The sequence below is a fragment of the Juglans regia genome, chromosome 14 (genome assembly GCF_001411555.2).
Source record: "Juglans regia cultivar Chandler chromosome 14, Walnut 2.0, whole genome shotgun sequence".
Taxonomy (NCBI): domain Eukaryota; kingdom Viridiplantae; phylum Streptophyta; class Magnoliopsida; order Fagales; family Juglandaceae; genus Juglans; species Juglans regia.
Genome location: NC_049914.1, coordinates 11315245 through 11335033, shown reverse-complemented (window position 1 = coordinate 11335033; position 19789 = coordinate 11315245). Strand labels below are relative to the sequence as shown.

At 37.3% G+C, this 19789-nt stretch overlaps 1 protein-coding gene across 1 annotated transcript in view; it reads right to left on the bottom strand.

Annotated features, from left to right (window-relative positions):
- Window positions 1-3627: 3627 nt before the first annotated feature.
- LOC108989641 (tRNA ligase 1) overlaps window positions 3628-19789 on the bottom strand; it is a 54205-nt gene continuing 38043 nt past the window's right edge. Inside the window, exons 18-27 of the mRNA XM_018963320.2 lie at window positions 16513-16620; window positions 12401-12498; window positions 10625-10685; window positions 10030-10106; window positions 9861-9932; window positions 9677-9753; window positions 9352-9432; window positions 5696-5798; window positions 5281-5439; window positions 3628-4318 (exon numbers count right to left, since the gene is read on the bottom strand). Coding sequence (XP_018818865.1) covers window positions 3926-4318; window positions 5281-5439; window positions 5696-5798; window positions 9352-9432; window positions 9677-9753; window positions 9861-9932; window positions 10030-10106; window positions 10625-10685; window positions 12401-12498; window positions 16513-16620 — 1229 coding nt within the window. The 3' untranslated portion in view covers window positions 3628-3925. The remainder of the gene's footprint in view (window positions 4319-5280; window positions 5440-5695; window positions 5799-9351; window positions 9433-9676; window positions 9754-9860; window positions 9933-10029; window positions 10107-10624; window positions 10686-12400; window positions 12499-16512; window positions 16621-19789) is intronic.

Below are 19789 nucleotides of genomic sequence, written 5' to 3'. Positions count from 1 at the left end.
TTTGTGTGTGTGTTTTTTTTTTTTTTTAATGCAAATTTAGAATCAGTACGAAAGTTCAGAGGATTGATAAACTAGTGCAACATTCTTGTCTAAGAACTGAGAGAAAAACGTCTCACACTCAAACTGGAAGAAAAATCCATTATCTATATAATATTTTAAACTTCTTTTGCTTCTACCGAACCATACCGCAGGATCCAAACCAGTTTTATTCTTATAAAATCATAATCTATAAATTTGGTAATTTAAGTTTAAAATAATTTGAAAAGTCATGTCAATAAATTTATGGAATTTGAAAGTTTAAAGGGTTTAAACACTTCTACTTCCTCAGTATACAACTCAAGAATCCAGGCAATGGACCCAAATTAAATAATTAAGTTATCATAATTAGCAGCATGGTGTGTCCTTATTAGTTTCCAAATGTTTGATGTTCTCATGCATGATTGATATGAATATCAAGCTTACCCGCTCAGCTATGCTGTGTGGCTCTGTGGCCTGACCTCGTCTAGCCCGCACCCTTGGGATCATTGCTGGTGGATGTGGCGCTGCAGCAACCACAGTAGTAGGCATTCGTTGGCCGTGGACAACCTGCAAACGTATCTCAAATGCATCACAACAGACAACGCTTGGAAGAGAAACAGGATCTTAAAAAACCAAGGTCAAACCAATTTTGGGCTGTCCCATGGCTGAACTGGAAAACACTCATTCTGATCATTTTCTCTGCCTCTGGATGCTAGATCTTTCTCTTTTTAAAATCAAATTGTGATTTCTTCAAAAAAAAAGTATCCAACTTTCTGTTCTTTCATCTATATGTAGTTTATTGAGATGAATAATTAAAAAAGAGCACGTTCAGATAATTCCATAATGGCCCACTGACCCTCGTTGATAGGGAGAAGCTTATGGGGCTCGTTGGATCTTCTAAAGGAGGGACTTGTGTGGAGAATTGTGAATGGACAAAGTATAAGAATATGGTGAGATAAGTGGATTCTTAGATCTTTATCTTTCTCCAGTTAAAAATTTAAGTACAACAGCCAAAGTAGAGGAATGGATTGATGCTGAGTGGTGTTTGGAAAGAAGAGCTAGTTAAAGGTATTCTGAAAGAAGAAGAAGCTGAGCTGTTTTGTAGTCTTCCTATCAGCCAAACTGGCCTACAAGATAAGCAAATCTGGGCTCCAACAAAGAATGAGATCTTTAATGTAAAAAAGTGCTTACCACCTAAATATGAGCAGGAAACGAAGAATTCAAGCAGACTCTTCATAGGGGATATCTGACGGGTAGAAGGTGTTATGGAATCTTAAGGTTCTTGGTGTGGTGAAGATGTTTCTTTGGAAAATTCTTAATGACAGTTTACCCACAAGAAAGAACCTAGCTCGCAGGAAGATTGTAGAAAATTCTTGCTGTCCCATCTGTGAGAGGGCAGAGGAATCTATTTGTCTTGCTATTTGGAGTTGTGTTGGTGCTACAGATGTTGGGGCTGAGGAGTCGAGCCCTTTGCCGAAATGGCCTAGCAGTGAGTGGAAATTAACGAGGAATGGGATAATCTTGTATTGAAATTATCTAAGGAGGAATTGGAGCTGGTGGTTACAGTCATGAGAAGAATATGGCTGAGGAGAAATGCCCTAGTGTGCTTTTCAAACAGGCAAAAGATAGTCTAATTGAATTCCAACAAGCACAAGAAACTTCTGAAAGGGATCAAGGAAGCAGTTTAGTAGAAAGAAGGGGGCTCAGATGGAAGAAACCTGCAGATAACTTTGTGAAAGCAAATTGGGATGCTGCCCTCAATGTGAAAGAAGGAAAGATGGGGGTATTGGAGTGGTCATTACAGATGATTTGGGTGAAGCGTAGGTCTCTTTATGTAGCTCAAAAGGAAGGGTTACTAACCCTGCTATTGCAGAGCTACATGCGTTATGGAGAGCATTGAAGTTATGTGTTGAGCTAAATTTTACTAAGGTTTTGTTTGAAGGAGATGCATTGACAGTCATTAAAGCTGTAAATAGTATTGAAACAAACAGTGAGTGACATGGACAAATGATAGAAGATATAAAACTGGTCCTTCATAATAGACGTGATTGGGCAATACACTTACAGGGAATGCAACAAAGTAGCTTATAAACTTGCTAGATTTTCACTCAATGTAAAGATTTTCATTCAATGTAAATGAGGAACAGGTTTGGATAGAAAGTGGCCTTACGGGGATACTTAGTTTTGTAATATAGGATAAACTTTGCGTATTTTGATGAAGTGGATTACAAAAGTATGGTTTATTTTTTTTTTAAAAAAAAAACAAAGATAATTCCATAATGAAAAATTTTACTCATCATTCTCACATCATATACCACATATAGTCTTTTAATTTTAATTTTTTTTTCTTAACAAATGTGTTATGTAATACTGATTAGTAGAAGAACTTAATTAATTTAAAAAGAACAAAACTTAAAAAGATAAATTTAAAATTTAAAAATAGATAAAAAAGTACAAAAAAAATATTATATATAATATGTGTGAATGATGAGTACTCCCCCCTCCCCCCTTAAAAAGAAAAAGAAAGTTAAAAAAAAGGCTCATTGTCAAACGTTACAATCACTTCCAAACTTGATTCCTAAGTACATATTTACCCGCCATCAGTTGTTACAGGATGGCGGGTAAATGGAGAATCTCCTTTTACCTAAAAGAGAACGCATTGCAAATTTGCTAAAATGGGACGGCTATGCACTAAAGTGCTTTACTTGGTTTGCTGGTGTCTCCTTAAAGGAAATAATTAAATTACGTGCTAGGTTTGGATATTCAACCCATCTCATCTTATCTCATTATTATAATTTTTATATAAAATACAATAAACAATTCAACTTTTTCAAATTCTAAAACAATAATAATATTAAAAAAATATTCTAACAATATTTTATTCAACTTTCAACTTTCATCTAAAACTATCTCATCTCATCTCACTATCCAAGCCCAACCTTAAATCAGCCATTTTAATCGTGACACTTGTTAAAAAATAGTCCACTTTTACCTAACAATCTTTCACTTTAAATAGAGAGATAAAATACATGCGGGAGGTTTGGATTCATAATTTATCCTAACTTATTTTAATTATCTAATCTATATAATTTTTTCAAACTTTTATACAAAATACAATATATAATTTAACTTTTTCAGATCCTAAAATAAAAATAATATTTTAAAAATATTTTATTCAACTTTTAACTTTTATCTTATCTCATCTCAACTCACTATCAAAACTACCCCAGAATGAATTGTAAAATAGTTTTGAAAGAGTTGTAATATATTATCATGCACAGACAGCTGTGTTTAGCTCTAACAAAAATGATTTTATTGTTCATACTTCATACACCCCAAAGTCATTTTTAGTCTATCCCGTGTTTTGTGCATGGATTGCCTGTGCATTTATCATCACTCTATCCCTTTTTTTTTTTTTTTTTTTTTAATGATAAAAATCTTCACTCTTTCCTAATCGCATAGCACCGAAGATAATGCAAATTTGGGACTAACAGAGTAATACACCTTTTCGGCATCTGATTCCACCAGAAACCCACAGAATCTACAAATCAGTAAGAACACAATTGCACGATGTGGTTAATTAAGCCGAATACATCACCACTTTTCAACACCTAAAAATAAATAAATTTCTCAAAAAACATGGTCTATCCTCATTATGAGGAAGCCATGTAAATTACTGTCAATTAAATATTCAACCATATGTTTCTTCCATTTTTAAATGTCCATACACAAAATCTTTGTAGAAATGTCTCAACTCTACCAAAACTTTCTCCCCTTCGACTTAAGCACCCACTTCATCTACTACACTAAAAAACTCACGACTTTCAAAATTTATTTACATACCAAAATGTTAGTTGGACCTGTTGCACCAAGTAATCAAATTAAGAGGAAAAAAAAGGACAAAGACTCAGTAAAATTCCAGTGTGCCAAATATGGTGATAGGTGGGCTGATTTCAATTTGAGTTGCCTTCCCCTCCGAAATCAATTCGGGTAATGCGTTGGCTTCCTTGGCTGCTACTCCCTCTCCAGTCCATATGGTAACATGAGGCCACTGATTTCTGGAAGTAACCGTTTCACCATTTACAGAACCAAGGCAAGCTTCAAATGCAGCCATTTTCTCCGAGAACAGCAGAGCAGTCAACCTGACTGGGACCTTTTGATGAAGGAAAATGCCATAACTAGCTACAGCTGTAACACCATGACTTCTCTTGTGTGCAAGAGTCACATGAGCCTTACTAAGGTTTTTCAGCATCTCCTTGTTCTTTAGGAAAGCCTCAACCCTGGGATCTTTCTGAGCCAACTGCTTGGACAAACACGAGAGTCAAAAAGTATACCTTCATCCCTAGTTATGAACATGATGAATGCTATTCATAAATGGAAAAGTTCAAAAAAATATCAGTGATTCTTGTCAAGCAAGGGATAAAAACCCAACGTAGGGTCAGCATCAACATGAGGGTGGCATTGCCAAAATATAAAAAAGAAAAGAAAAAAGGAACTCAAAATAATTCAAGGATATTAAAAGCTGAATCATAATCAGTTATTCAAGGGTTGGATAAGGTCCAATCAGGAACAATCAGTTACTCAAAAATGGTGGGTCCCATTTTTTTCAAAGGGCATGCACGGGACTTGCACACCCTAGGCATGTACAATTCATTTTCCTATTCTGAATCACCAAAAAGAATAGATGTGAGAGTGCATTAGATTCATTGCAGCAGCCAATTGGGACTACATCTACGGTTATAAGGATGCCTTGGGATATTTGAACTCATGGAAATCAAATACAAATCCTTTCCCAAGCCTAGCCCAGGCTCTACAAGGTAGATCTCCAACCTGACTCTTATAAGCTTTGCATTTGGAAGTCTTATCAATTGCTTTAGTTAGTGGATGCTAGAAAACCATGATCTCAGTCCCAGGCCTTAGGGCCAAACTCCGTACTTTTGCAAGTAATCATACAATATCAACAAATTGATACCCAAGTTGATACCCAAGCCAAGAGCGTAGTTGTAGGAGGCAGACAGGAAAGCCCCATCCTGAAACCTGTTAAGCCAGCTAGCAAGGCCATGAAAGTCTGTTTGAGGCCCTTAAGCAGGGTTTATGGAAGAAATTTAGTATTCAATAAACACATTAAAGAACAAGTGAGCTTATTTGGTTGTCTATTAACTCAAAATAACAGATGCGAAGGAAAACACATTAAAGAACAAGTGAGCTTATTTGGTTGTATGTTAACTCAAAATAACAGATGCGAAGGAAATTTTTGCATACATCATCAAGAACGCTTTGGAATTCTGTAAGAGGCAGATCAACGGCAGCATAAACAATGTTTCCAAACTTCCTCTTTTCAGTATCTGGCGTTGAATAATCACCCTTTGCAATCTTTTTCAGTTCCTCCAAAACTTGCTTGACAGCAAACTCAAATGGAACCTGTGGTCATAGAAATTGTAAAGAAAATCAATTAAGTACTTTAAGAAAATAATTGCTAAGAGCCTTCCAGCCTGATGAAATTTGCCTCCTCTCTAATTAAGAATATTTGGGTATCGAGCCCCCCAACAACCATGTCAATAGAAAAAGAATGAAAATAAGTTTTTGCTGAATTTGATCTCATAGAACACCTTTCACATTAAAAAAACTGAATATATTAATTACATTACAGGACAAAACAAAAAGAAACAAATTTGACCTGTACAGAGTTAAGATACTCAGCATTGCCAAATAAAACCCCTCGCAATTCTTTCTCCCATTTGGCCCACTCTTTTGCATAGGATCCCTTGGTAGAGTCCAATCTAACAGCAGTTGCAGTAAGGAAACAATAATAGTAAAAATAAGAAAATATCCCTTGGAAGTAAATGGAATTTAAAAAAAAAGAAAAAAAAAGGATCTGAAACAGGAGAAGAAACATAAAAGACCTAAACTTTCTATTTCATATGCATAGTGAAGTAGAAAGTAAACAAAAACAAATAAGAATGCAACCTTAGTGTTAAATCATGAGGCGAGTTCAATCACAACTATTGCTATAGTTTTGTGTTTATGCAAGGATATTACTAGAGAACAAGGCAATCTCATTTCTCTACAAGTCACGTCACCTATTTCTTCTCATTCTCTTTTCCCTTTTAGTTCTTGTGTGGGTTAAGAAAATCTTAATGGGAAGCACACATGGATGTACACAGGAAGCATGCATATGGAAGCCATGGGCCCTAAAGTGCCAGCCAGCATTAACACACTATCAGGAAAAAAGAAAATAACACAAAGGGAAAAGTGCTTCACATGAGTGAAGCAAAGACTGTTCTAAAGAAAACAGACTTCTAAAGAAAGGTTGGCAGCTCAACCTTTGGGCTCAGCCGTTTCTTTCCTGCCAATATTGTCAACATTAAACAGTTCATACTTCTCCATGCCAGTCATTTTTTAACTCTAAAATCCACTATCAGATAATTAATAGCTTTACAACAGATTTATACATAATGCACTCCAAACAAAGTAGAAGCCAAAGAGAAAAGCTTTCATGTAACCAAACAATGGAACAGATTTGATCCAACGATCCCTATCTTTCACCAGAATCCTGTTAATTGGTATCAGTTCTGGGCAGCCAAATAAATTGATGTGTGAATGAACCTACTTTACCCCTCCCAAGGTTAGAAAAGTTTATGTTCTTGGGCATCATCCAATTTAATCTAATTTGCACGAATCAAATACATTACTAGATTACTAGATAAAGATTCTGGACACTAGATAGAAGTACATAATTTGGTAACTACAGATAATTGGCTTTAAAATGCTGTCAGGATCTGGCTCAATTACTCTGCACAAGTTATTTTACATATTATATGTCAATGGACAGCTTTGCTGTCCATATTTGTTTCCTTGATTTACTCTTTAGAATAATTAGCTTAATATTTGACAGATTGTATAGGGATAGAATTAGCATATACGTAGTTCTTTCCATGTATAGAATTCTTTGTACAGTTTATATAATAGAGAGAAATCACAAGGCCAACAATTCAGCCATTCAAACAGCATTCTAACCTATTTTGACATGGTATCAAGAGCTGCTTGATTTTAAGAATGTTCTTCTTTATCTCTTGAGTGTGATTCTTGTAAACTTGGTAAAAGCAAAACTCTTCCATTTCCTTTGCATGCTAGTAGAGCTTCTCACTACTTTGATCTTATCCATAGTGATGTTTGGGGACCTTCCCCGGTTAGTTCACATGAAAAATTTAAATACTATGTGACTTTCATTGATGATCATAGCAGATTCACTTGGGTTTATTTTCTTTGCTCTAAATCTGAGATTTTTCGTACTTTCACTGAGTTTTTAGCGTATGTTGACAATCAATTTTCTGCGACTATTAAGACATTACGCATAGATTTTGGTGGTGAATATTTGTCTACTAAGTTTCAGGCATTCTTGGCTTCTAAAAGTATTATCCATCAACGTTGATGTCCCGCTACTCCCCAACAAAATGGAGTAGCCGAACGCAAAAATCGTCATCTTCTTGATGTGGTGCATACTCTCTTGTTTGAATACTCTGTTCCATCCATGTTCTAGGTCGAGGCTTTGAAAACTGCTACTCACTTGATTAATCATTTACCTTCCCAAGTCTTACACATGGAGTCTCCCTATTTTCACTTGTTTGCTAAGCAACCTAGTTACGATAATCTCCGTATCTTTGGTTGTGTATGTTTTGTTTATTTACCTCCTCATGAGCGACATAAATTATCTACTCAATCTGTTAGATGTGCATTCTTGGGATATAATGTGTGTCAATTATGAGACCTTTGCTCCTGTGGCTAAGATGACCACTGTTCGTATGATCCTAGCTCTTGCTGCTTCCAATGATTGGCCACTACATCAGATGGATGTCAAGAATGCTTTTCTTCATGAGGACCTTAAAGAGTGTATTTACATGAAGCCACACCCGGCATTGTTTCTCTCTCCAACCTCCAATGTGTGTAAACTTCGTCGCTCTCTTTATGGTCTAAAACAAGCTCCAAGGATTTGGTTTGATAAATTTCGAACCACTTTATTACAATTTTCCTTCAAATAAAGTAAATATGACACTTCATTTTTTCTTCGGAAATCAGACATGAGTATTGTTGTCCTTTTGGTTTATGTTGATGATATTGTGATCACTGATTCCGATTCTGCTTTACTTGTTCAGCTCAAGACTCATCTCTTAGAATCCTTTCATATGAAAGATCTTGGGTCTCTCACCTATTTTCTTGGTCTTGAGGTCCATCGTAGTCCCTCTGGTACTTCACTCAATCAACATAAGTATGCTAGTGATTTGGTAGCTATAGCTGGACTACAAGAAGCTACCTTTGTCGATACTCCCATGGAATTAAATGTCAATCTTCGCAAAGAGGAGGGTGACTTACTTACTGATCCCAGTTTATATTGGAAGTTAGTGGGTAGCCTTGTCTATCTCACCATTACTAGACCAGATATTTCTTTTGCTGTACAGCAAGTCAGCCAGTTTCTTTAGACTCCTCGTTATCTTCATTTGGCTGCTGTCCGTAGGATCATACGATATGTTCAGGGCACTTCTGCCCATGGCTTATTCTTTCCTACAGGCAATTCTCCTCGTCTTGTTGCTTATAGCGATGCTGATTGGGTTGGTTGTGCTAATACACGTTGCTCCATCATTGGTTGGTGCGTGCTCTTAGGTGATGCGTTGATCTCCTGGAAGAGTAAGAAGCAAGATAGAGTTTCTAAGTCATCTACAGAATCTGAGTACCGAGCGATGGCTCTTGCTTGTTCCGAAATTATTTGGCTTCAAGGTTTGCTTGCTGAGTTAGACTTCTCTGAGACCGATCATATACCTTTACACGCTGATAATACAAGTGATATTCAGATCATGGCCAATCTTGTCTATCACGAGCGCACAAAGCATATTGAAGTCGACTACACTCTATCTGTGAAGCCTTTGAAACTCATTTCCACTAAACTACAAATTGCTGATATCTTCACCAAGACTCTCACTCGTCATCGACATTGCTTCCTAAGTAACAAATTGATGCTTGTTGATCAACTCACATCAATTTGAGGGGGGCTGTCAATGGACAGCTTTGCTGTCCATTATTTGTTTCCATACTTGTTTCCACATTTGTTTCCTTGATTTACTCTTTAGAATAATCAGCTTAATATTTGACAGCTTGTATAGGGATAGAATTAGCATATACGTAGTTCTTTCCATGTATAGAATTCTTTGTACAGTTTATATAATAGAGAGAAATCACAAGGCCAACGATTCGGCCATTCAAACAGAATTCTAACCTATTTTGACATTATATATATTAGTAATCCATAAATAAAATATGCTGCTAATGTTAATCATGAACCTTCCATGTCGGGTAGTGTGCAGCTTGTACAGATCTACTCCCTCCTCCACAATAGACTTCACACTATCCGGTAGGGGAGTCCTGCATATGCAAACAGCAATGAAATAACAGCATCCATTTAAATTTATAAAAGACACAAGAGGACCATAATTTTATTGGCAAGTGGTCAGAAAATGAAGTTTGATTAAAATCAGCACTGAACTGTACGCTACTGCAACAAACTATTAATATAGTAAAAACTGTTCAATTTGAAAATCTTGGCTTTTTTTTTTTGGGGTAGGTCAAATGTTTAACCAAGTATCTTAGGATTAAACTTGCTAAGTACCTATCGGATTTCAGCAATGGCATCTTCACAAGTGAGCCAAATCGCTCAACTAGTTCTCCTTCAAACTCTTTGCGACTCTGTAAGATGTGAATAGGGACTTCAGAAAACGTTCCATGACACATTTTCCGAGAAAATAAAAAAGAGATAAGTGCGGGTTTTTTTTTTTTTGGGAATATAAGCATGCCTTGCCATCGTATAGGTTATAAAACATTAGCAGCACGTAGCCGGCATTTGGAGATGCCTTGTCAAGATTCCCCTACAGATTGAAAGAAATAAGAACAAAAAAATATTAGGAAGATTGTAAATTCAGGGGTCTGAGTACACAGCTTGAAGAATGAGAACTGAACATATACCGGATGATTTACTCGTTGAAGCACACGAGACATGAACACAGCTAACGCATCAAGAGAAAATGGATTTGAATCCGTTCCTGCATTACTTAAGAGAAAACATATTGGATATTCATATAAGAAAGACATTTATGACCATTCAGAAATCAATTATGCAAGTACGCAGGCCAAATCACTCTTTCTCAAAGACATAGGAAGCACAAAATAATATTTTTATGCATTCAGAACAAATCTGAGGATGCATGAAAAAAAAAAAATTAATGAGAAAACGAAGCAAGGCCTTTATTGTGTCTTAAAGAAAAGAGTTAAGATAGAGGTTCACATTCCGTGAATTTAATCAACCCTGTTGATGAACAGATAATATAGGTTTTAGAAGAATATATATGAACAGTGAACACGTTTATTGTCAAGAAGATTAAAATATTGTCTATTGTCAAGTCTATAAGCAAATAATATATACAAGTCTAATGCCAAGAAGCCAAAATAATATGTTGTAGAAGAATGGCAAGTAATATACAGCCAAAGGATGCACAATCAATGACTAGCAAATGAGAACACCAGGAATATTAACAGATTCGTGAGTAATAATAGATATAACCTTCCGAATCAGCTACAACTGGAACAGCAGAGGCATTGGTTCTGCGGCACATGTCTTCAATCTGCACAAGTAACCAGGATGTTAAAACTCTCAGAAGAGAACAGCAGAGTCTGTTCTTTCCAACTTTTCTTGGAGGAAAGAACACAGGGTAAATAGGGGAAAACAGGAAGTCGATTTGCAATTGCATGTAACTATGGCATACTTATTACAGATTAAATGAACTACAATAATAAGAAAACAAAAGGTAAGATAAAAGGAACAACAACCAAAATTAGGTTGAATCCTGTCTATATTATCTAAACTATTGCTTGAACAAAACTAATTTTGTTCCATGTCTGACCAAATATTTGCTAAGTTAGCGGGCTGCAAAATAACAGGACAGGCCTGCATATCCAAATGGTAGAAACATTTTTGCTTTCCCTATATGTTTAAAACAAGAGTGGTGGCTTGTGCACGCAGGAGGGTATGAATAGGGCTCAACAGATATACCACCGCTAGAACCTAGGGTTGGGGAAAGAGCCCAATACATAGTCTGCAAACATGGGCCAAAGGCCCATAAATTTACCATGGTCCCACCCTCTCCTTCCCAAGGGACCACTCCTTAACAGTGCGTCTGGCTCTTGAGCACAGATCTTCAGAGAGGCTACAAAGAAAAACTGCATGAATGCCAGGTGCACCGATGGCGGCGGGGAGGCCTCAGGCAGCGGCAAGATGGCATGCCAGCTACATAGAAGGAGATCTGGCACCAAAAGAGCAAGGAAAAAATGAAAGACAAGGGAAGGAGAGGAAATGGAATGGAGAAAGGGTACAGGATGGGGCTGACAACACGTGCACACAGTGCAGACAGTCTCACTTGGGGCAAGGAAGAGAGACCTAAAGCTCATGGGTTATTCATACCCTCTGTAAAACAATGAGTATGGTGTACCAATGAATTTAGTAGACTTTGTAAAACATAGATCTCTTTGGCAATCAAGATCTCACACAAGTCCAGTATGCAAATTCAATAACAACATTTGTCGGTCTTAAAGAATAATGAACCCATGATCTATTCACAGTTCACACCATTAATTGGTTTGGCAATGATATCACTGCTTTGAGGAAAAAAAAGTAATTGATCATTCAATGAATCTGTGCAATTTATTGAGTAGGTGCCTTCAGGAAGATCAAGCTAGAAAAAACAACAACAATATGTTCAATCAAGTAGAAGATTCTCCAAACAACTTAACAGAGTTTATTCCATTAGATTTGTCTTATAATTTATATGCCTTGAAACATAAGAATGAACTGGTAACCAACACACTTTAATCAACGCCTCTCTTATAGGTTAATCAACACTCTTTTGACCATCCAAACGGATCCATTTCATCGTTTAAATAATAATCAAAGCCTATGGAACCACCCTTTTTTGTCTCATGTACATTACTTGAGAGATTCCATTCAAAATACAAAGTAAGCTCAAACGAACTCTGTCCATAGATATTAAAAAAAAAAAACTCTGTCCATAGATGTAACTCAAAGCCTGGCTGGAACATTCCCAAAATTTTGCAACATCATGATATTCCTTTCTCATTAGAATGGATTGGGATTTCTCCACTGGCCAAAAAGCGTAATATTATACCATTTCAAGAACTAGTAAAACTATTGCCAAGAGAAGGATCAATATTTAACATTGGAGAAGATCAAGATCCGATGCATATGTTTTGTTTATTCATCAAAGCAACACAAAAAGGTTTCTTGGTGGATCATGATATAAAGGTCGGCAAACAGCGAATTTACCTGTCTCCATACTTCTTCATTTGGTGCATTCTTGTCTGCAAGCATTATAGAGTATGGTTTTCTCTTGCATTCATCAGCAACCTTCTGCCAATATCTTCCTGTTTTACATAATTATGTTAATGTATTATTTATGTTACAACCCAGCCCATCAAACTATGCAAGCATCTCGACAATAGTGAAACCCAAGACATGGACCACAGTTCCAGCGTGTGACCAAGAATAACATATAGCTATTGCCACTGATTCTCTGTTTAACTTCATACAGTTAATATGACCATTGTCAGATTGTCATGCCGAATGGTTCCAGAGAAAGTTTCTAGGTGCTGAATAAGGTCATCTTCCAGTCACAGTGATGTTTACCAACTGCAGGTACTCGGAAGTGTCAAATACTTTGAAGGAGTAGCTAAGCCCCTATTCCCTTTTAGTCAGACAATTAGCTATATGCCTAAACCCAGATCAGTTTTTATTATTATGTCATGCCTTATATTTCAGTGTCTTTAGTATGCATTAAAAAGGTCATATGACAAGCACGAGACTTTTAACGAAGTTGGATGGTCAATATTTGTTCATTCAATGAAAGACCTCTTTCTGTCTCTTTTTCAAATAAAGAACTACTGTCTTCTCGGGCAGTGGATTTGCCAACTCTACTGATCTTCTATGAAAGATGAAGAGTTATGATCTATGAATGATAGAGGCTAGTATAGATAGACTCTTTCGAGTTTTTTGACAAGTAATGTATTTATACTTGAGGCATGAAGGAATGCAAATCTAAAAATAAAGAGAATTAAACATAATAATTCTTAACTCTAACACCGTCCTCTCAAAATCTTTGAGAGCCAGAGCATTACATTCCCGCCAAATACACATCAAGCACAATGGGACCATCCTCCAAATATCTAAATTGCTATGACCACAAGGGGACTTTGCTAAGCAGCCACCAAGTCTATCAGCAACTGGGGCATGACCCACTCAATCCTAAAGAAACAAAATATCGGTATGCAAGATCTCTATCCACCTTTCAGTGAAGTTAGAGTGATCAATACTTTCTTCGCCCTGCCTACTCGTACACCAGTTCACTACTACAAGATGTTTTTCTTCCACAAATTATTCCATGTTAATACCTTTCCTAAAGCTGCTAATTAAACAAAGAATGCTACCCTTAATGGTGCCTTATTTCTGCAAACATTCTTCCAAGGGAAAGGAGGGACCTGCTGGGGAAAGAGCATGGTAAAAAGGCTTGACCTTGAAGGTTTGTCATTGGAAGGAATCCAACAGATCTTATCAGCTCCAGCTCCTCTCAATTTGAAAGAGTATAAAAAATTAAAGAACAATGAGATCACTTACCTCCCAATCATTTGATGCTCTAATAAATGTAATATTCCATTTGGGTCTTATTCTCATATATCTGATAAAAGTTTTATTATTGATGCCTCCTTACAAAAGGAGAAGCTAAACAGTTAAACAGTGCCAGTAAAGTTTTCTTCAGGGGCTGATTACTGTGTCACATCGTGCCAGAATCTGATCATAGAACCATTGCTTGCCTCAAATCTAACATGAGAAGATAAGTTCCCACATCCTCTCCTAATCTTTTCCAGCAAACTCACCCCAAAAGGCCAACTAACCCCATTTGAACACCTACCACCCCACATACTACCATATTTGACTTATAACACCAATTTCCACAAAGTCTCTCTCTCTCTCTCTCTCTCTCTCTATATATATATATATGTATATATAAATAGTGAACACAAAACCACTTACCCCACAAAAATTTGTTCAAGCATAGCAGGTTTATAGCCCCCAAACCACCTGACGAAATCGGACTGCAATTCCTAGACCATTTAACTTAGATAACTTAGAAGTTTCTCAAGACGATAGGGCACAGTGATAGGCAGGGGGAAAAAGACAGTAGTAAGTGGACAAGTTGGAAATAGTACTCCAAGTACTTCATAAGCAGAGAACACACCTTACATCTACAAATATGGGCCAATGCTTCGATATATTCTATTTTTTTATCGTTAAATAAGATTTTATTGATCGTATGAATAGGCAAAAGCCCAAGTATACGGGTCATATACAAGAGCAACGCCTAGGAGTGATGTTCTAGTGATACAAGAAATTCATGGATGTTCATGCCATTAAAATCTATTACAATCGACCATTGGAACAAGGTGTTAAAAAAGAAGGTTCTAAGTTCATCTAATGACCGTTCTCGATCTTCAAACCTTCGCTTGTTCCTCTCCCTCCAAAGACACCACCATAGGCAAATCGGAACCATATTCCAAATTGCAGCAATTTGATAAGTGCCTTGGAGACCTCTTCATGAAGCTAGAAGGTCGATCACCCTTTTGGCATCACCCAGATCGATCGATGGTTAAGTGGGTTGACCCCTTATTGACCAATTTATTAATTGTGTTAATGGGTCGACCCGTTTTAACCCAAACTCATTTATATCAAACCCAACCCCGCTAATTTTGTGTCGTGTTCGTGTTGGGCTCACGAGTCATGTCACATATTGCCACCCCTAATGAACACCACTTCACCCCGAAACACATCTCTTGAGCATATAGAGTAAGAAGCTCCAATTGACTCGATTTGAGTCTACTATCATAGGCCAATTGACCCGATAAAGTAATATCAAGCTCCGTCTAGTTTGCAAAGAAGCCCCGGCTCTTCCGACTTGAGTCTACTATCTAGTCATTTGTTGGTAATAAGCACCGCATGAGTATTTGCCCTCCCTTCACAAATACATTTTGAGGCCTTGATATTACTTTCTCCACCACCATACTTAACCTGTTCACCAGGACTTATGAGATGATTTTATACATCTCACTCACCAAGCTAATTGGGTTATAATCCTTAACCTCAACCACCTCTTGTTTTTTTGGAATAAGAGCAATGAAAGTTGCATTGAGACTTTTTTCGAACCTTCCATTTTCATGGAATTCTTGAAAGACTTTTCAACAGCTTCAACCAAGACTAACTCCAGTTTAGCCAAATTAATTTCAGATCCAACCGGGAATTGGATTAAAAGTAGAAAGGAAATTTATATGACATAATGTGGTTTATGTTCTAAATATATAACTTTTGAGATGAAGGCACTAGTTCTTCTGTATCCATTTATCCCTCTTAGCTTTCTCTTTCTCTTGAGCGGGCAGATTGCAAACCCTAGGCCTAATAGCTCTCACAGTTCACTCCTCACAGTCTCTCAGATCGTTGTTTCCAACTCTCATGCTACTACTCTACTTGGAAAACCAGTAAGTTGTCAGTTGTATCTTGTGTTGGCATTATCAAGTGTTTCATTGAAACTTGTAAAAGGCAGTTCTCAAGGAACACCATTGCTCCTTCCTTCTACAACATCTTATCAAAGACTCCAAGTAAAAAATAAGAAGAATCTTGACCGATAGAAGCAATAACATGTCGTTTGAAGCTTGGGACATCATATCCTGCTAAAACCAAGATCAGTGAGTCATTCACCAAAAAGTTTGTACACCTTGATTTCAAATCACGTCACAAACCTTGTGAATTCCGACAGTTCTTTCAATTACTCGAAGTAATGAATCATTCTCCAGAAATATATGCCTATGATAATGATAAACCAACTTGATTTTCCTTGAACAGTCAACAGAAAACAGCTGACTTTAAAGGATAATATTTGTAAAACTTGCTTTGGGTCAAAAAAGAAATATCCTAGTTTCAACTTATACTGGGTCAGAAGTCTAAAAAGGAAATTTTTGAACAGTCAGGCAGCATTATCGCACCAAATTATCGCAGAGATCTGATAAAGGGGTGGTGAGTTATCACAAATTATGGTTCAGAGGTATGTTTGAGAATATGGTGGCAATATGGCGCTCTTTTTTTGTAAATTACCTTAAGGAAAGCTACAAAATACTTCTAACTTGATCAACTGGTCAACAAACTTGATATTGATGAAGTGATAGGATGAAAACACAATTTACAAGTGGGAAAAATATAACCAGATTGCTGAACACGATTAGAGGCATTGCCAATTTGAAGACCCAATGAGATGGAGATTTTTTAAAATCTCCCACAGATACTTAACCCAAACTCAAAAGACATCAATTTGAAACATCTTCTGGAAAGTGTCATACCTTTGATAAGGTCACCCATGAGACTACTGATAGGCCGATCGTCTCCAAATCCTCCTGGTGCATTTAGTAACTCCTTGCAAAGTGCAGACTTGGCACAACCAGGTATTCCTGCAAATGGTAATGAAGATGTGGATCTCTGACAAATGCATAGAATCAATGTCCAAAGTTCCAAAAGCAAAAAATGAAAACCTAGGCGTGCAACACCATCAACAGTTCCAAGTCAGAAGCAATCATATATGGTAGAATGAAGATCCACCATAAAATATTCAGATGTATTGAAAGGAAGAACACACAAGAAATTGCTTCAAATAGGAGACACAAGTAAATACAATACAAACCTGTTTTTTTCAGCATAAAGGTGGACAAAATTGTTCTATGACTCAAATATATGTGCAATGACATTCAAATTTTGAGGAATGAAAACCCAAAGCAGAGTTATTAAAAGTACATATAAATACATTTTTTTTATCGGTAAAGAAATTTTTTTGATCATAAGAATAGCCAAAAGCCCAAGTATATGGGACATATACAAGAGCATCACCTTAGCATACTAGTTAAGTGATACAAGAAGATCATGGAAACTCATTTCATTGAAACCAATTACAATCGACCAATGAAGTATTGAAAAACAGTTTCCTAAGCTCTTCCATTGATCGTTCTCAATCTTCGACGCTTCTATCATTCCATTCCCTTCAAATGCACCAACATAAGCATATTGGGACTATCTTCCATATTGCTGCAATATGAGAGTTACCATGAAGGCCTCTCCAAGAGGCTAAGAGATCGATCACCCTTCCCGGCATCACCCAAATTAGTCCCACCCGAGTGCAGAAGTTGCTCCATAATGTCATGACAATCTCACAATGAAGTAATAAATTATCAACTGACTCTCCACTCTTTTTGCAGATACAACACCACTCCATAAAAATGAATCAACGTTTCCTTAAGTTTTCGAGTGTGAGTATCTTTCCCAATGAAGCTGTCCATACAAAGAAGAGTCCCTTTAATGGTGCCCTTGTCTTCCAAATGCTCTTCAATGGGAATGAGTTGGCTGTATGTGTGTTCATGGCTTGATAGAAAGAGTGGACAGTGACCTTCCCTTTCTTGGAGTGACACCAGAAAATCTTGTCACCGACTTCTCTCTTCATGTGAGTGGAATATATGAGATCCTAAAACTCCGATATTGCGTCGACCTCCCAATCATGTGCATTTCTGAAAAAAGTGACATTCCATTGAGGAGCACCATTTGATGTAACCAACAGGTCCACAATCGAGAATTCTTTCATTCTTGCTATGCCATAGACTTCTAGATAAGCTTCCTTGAGTGGCCTATCGCTGCACCATATGTCATGCCAAAATTTGATTTTGAGTCCATCACCCACCTCAAACCAGGTGTTTCTAAAGTAGGCATCCCATCCTCTTCTTATGTGCTTCCAAAGCTCCACCCCATATGACCTGCTTACCTCATTTGAGCACCAACCTCCCCATGATTCACCGTACTTCGAGTCTATGATGCTTCTCCACAAGGTCCCCTCATTCTTGATGGTATCTCCACAACCATGTGCCCAATAAAGCCTTGTTAAAAACCTATAAATTCCTGATACCTAGTCCTCCTTTTGATATGGGGGAGCTTACTCTGGCCCATTTTACCAAGTGAACCCCCCCCCCCCCCACCAAAAAAAATAAAATAAAATAAAACATCTCACTGAACTTTCTCCATGCATTAACCCACCTTGGTAGGAAGCAGGATAGTGATAAGAAGTAAGTCGGCAGATTGGATAGAGTACTTTTAATTAAGTAACCCTACCACCTTTGGATAGGTACATCCTCTTCCAGCTAGCCAATTTCCACTCCATTTTCTCTAAGAGAAAAGCTTCAAACCGGTTAAGGTGTGAATTAGGAATTTACACCATTCAATGGAAAGAGAACACGTAAGCTTTTTATTTTGTTTACCGTGAGTGCGATTGTAGACTAGTACCCTCTGTTCTGTCTCATTCTCCACAATTCTCTCTGCATTTCGGTTGTTTTATTCCTTTCTCTAGGGTTTCTCTCTCTCTCCAGCCCATCTTTCGTTCTCTCTCTAGTCGATGTAATCAGTTCATGAATCTGCATATATATCTCATCAAACCAAGGCTATCTAGTCCCTAAAAAAGCTTCTCAAGTGAGACAAAATTATTAATTCTGGACACGTTAAATCATCTCTGTAAAATCTTAAATTGATGGTGCTTTTCAATGAAGGCAAGCTCCATTGTTCAGAAATAATTAGTTGTTAGGCGACATGGGTCCCCGTGAATTTCAGTCTAAATGAACACTTAAAACTTATTTTTCTTAACCCTTTTTCAGTTCACATTTTTTTTATATATATGCACAAAGATGTCCTCCATGAGCATAGGTTGCAGCGTCTGGCAGCCATGGCTAGGCTCAATGCATGTACCTATGATTCAGTGAAGGCCACGAGGGAGATTGATTGAAGGTTGAGGTTCCTCACTTCGGCCTAAGGAGGGAGAGAGAGAGAGAGGGGGGAAGAAGAAGATACAGAGGGGAGGGGCGACACGGGAATAGGGGAGAAACCTACAACTCATTCCATTTTTTTCCTACAACCAATTATATTTTACATTGCTTAAAACTCATACGTGTCAAACTATGATTGGATGGTGTAAAACTCTATTTTTCACCTAATCCTGCTCCCAGGCACTCCCTTTCTCTAATACATCATCCCAAATTGATTTTGATTTGAAACCCAAGGGGGAGGCCAAGATATTTCATCAGCAAATGAGATATATTACATCCCAAGATGGAAGCCAAGCTCTCCATATTAGCAACATCTCCCACTAGAACTACTTTTGATTTGGTCAAGTTCACACCTTCAATCCCGAAGTAGCTTCAAAGCAAAGAAGAAGAGACCTCCAAGCTTGGATATGATCATTTTTGGCCCCACAAAATATTAGGGTGTTGTTGGCAAATAATAGGCGAGATATACTTGCCTCCCCAACAGAAAATCCACTAAGGAAACCGCTCTCCACAACTCCTAAGATCTTCTAGCTAATGGCTTCCATTACAAAAACAAATAGTAGCAGGGAAAGAGGATCACCTTGTCTTAAACCCCGTGAGCTTTTGAAGAATCTCATGGGGGTGTCATTCACCAAGATAGAGAAACAAGCTATTGAGATGCAATGAGTAATCAATGATCACCATTTCAAACCAAAGCCACAACGCCAGAGCATGTAGAGCAAAAAGCTCCAATTGACCTGGTCATAAACCTTTTCCATGTCTAGTT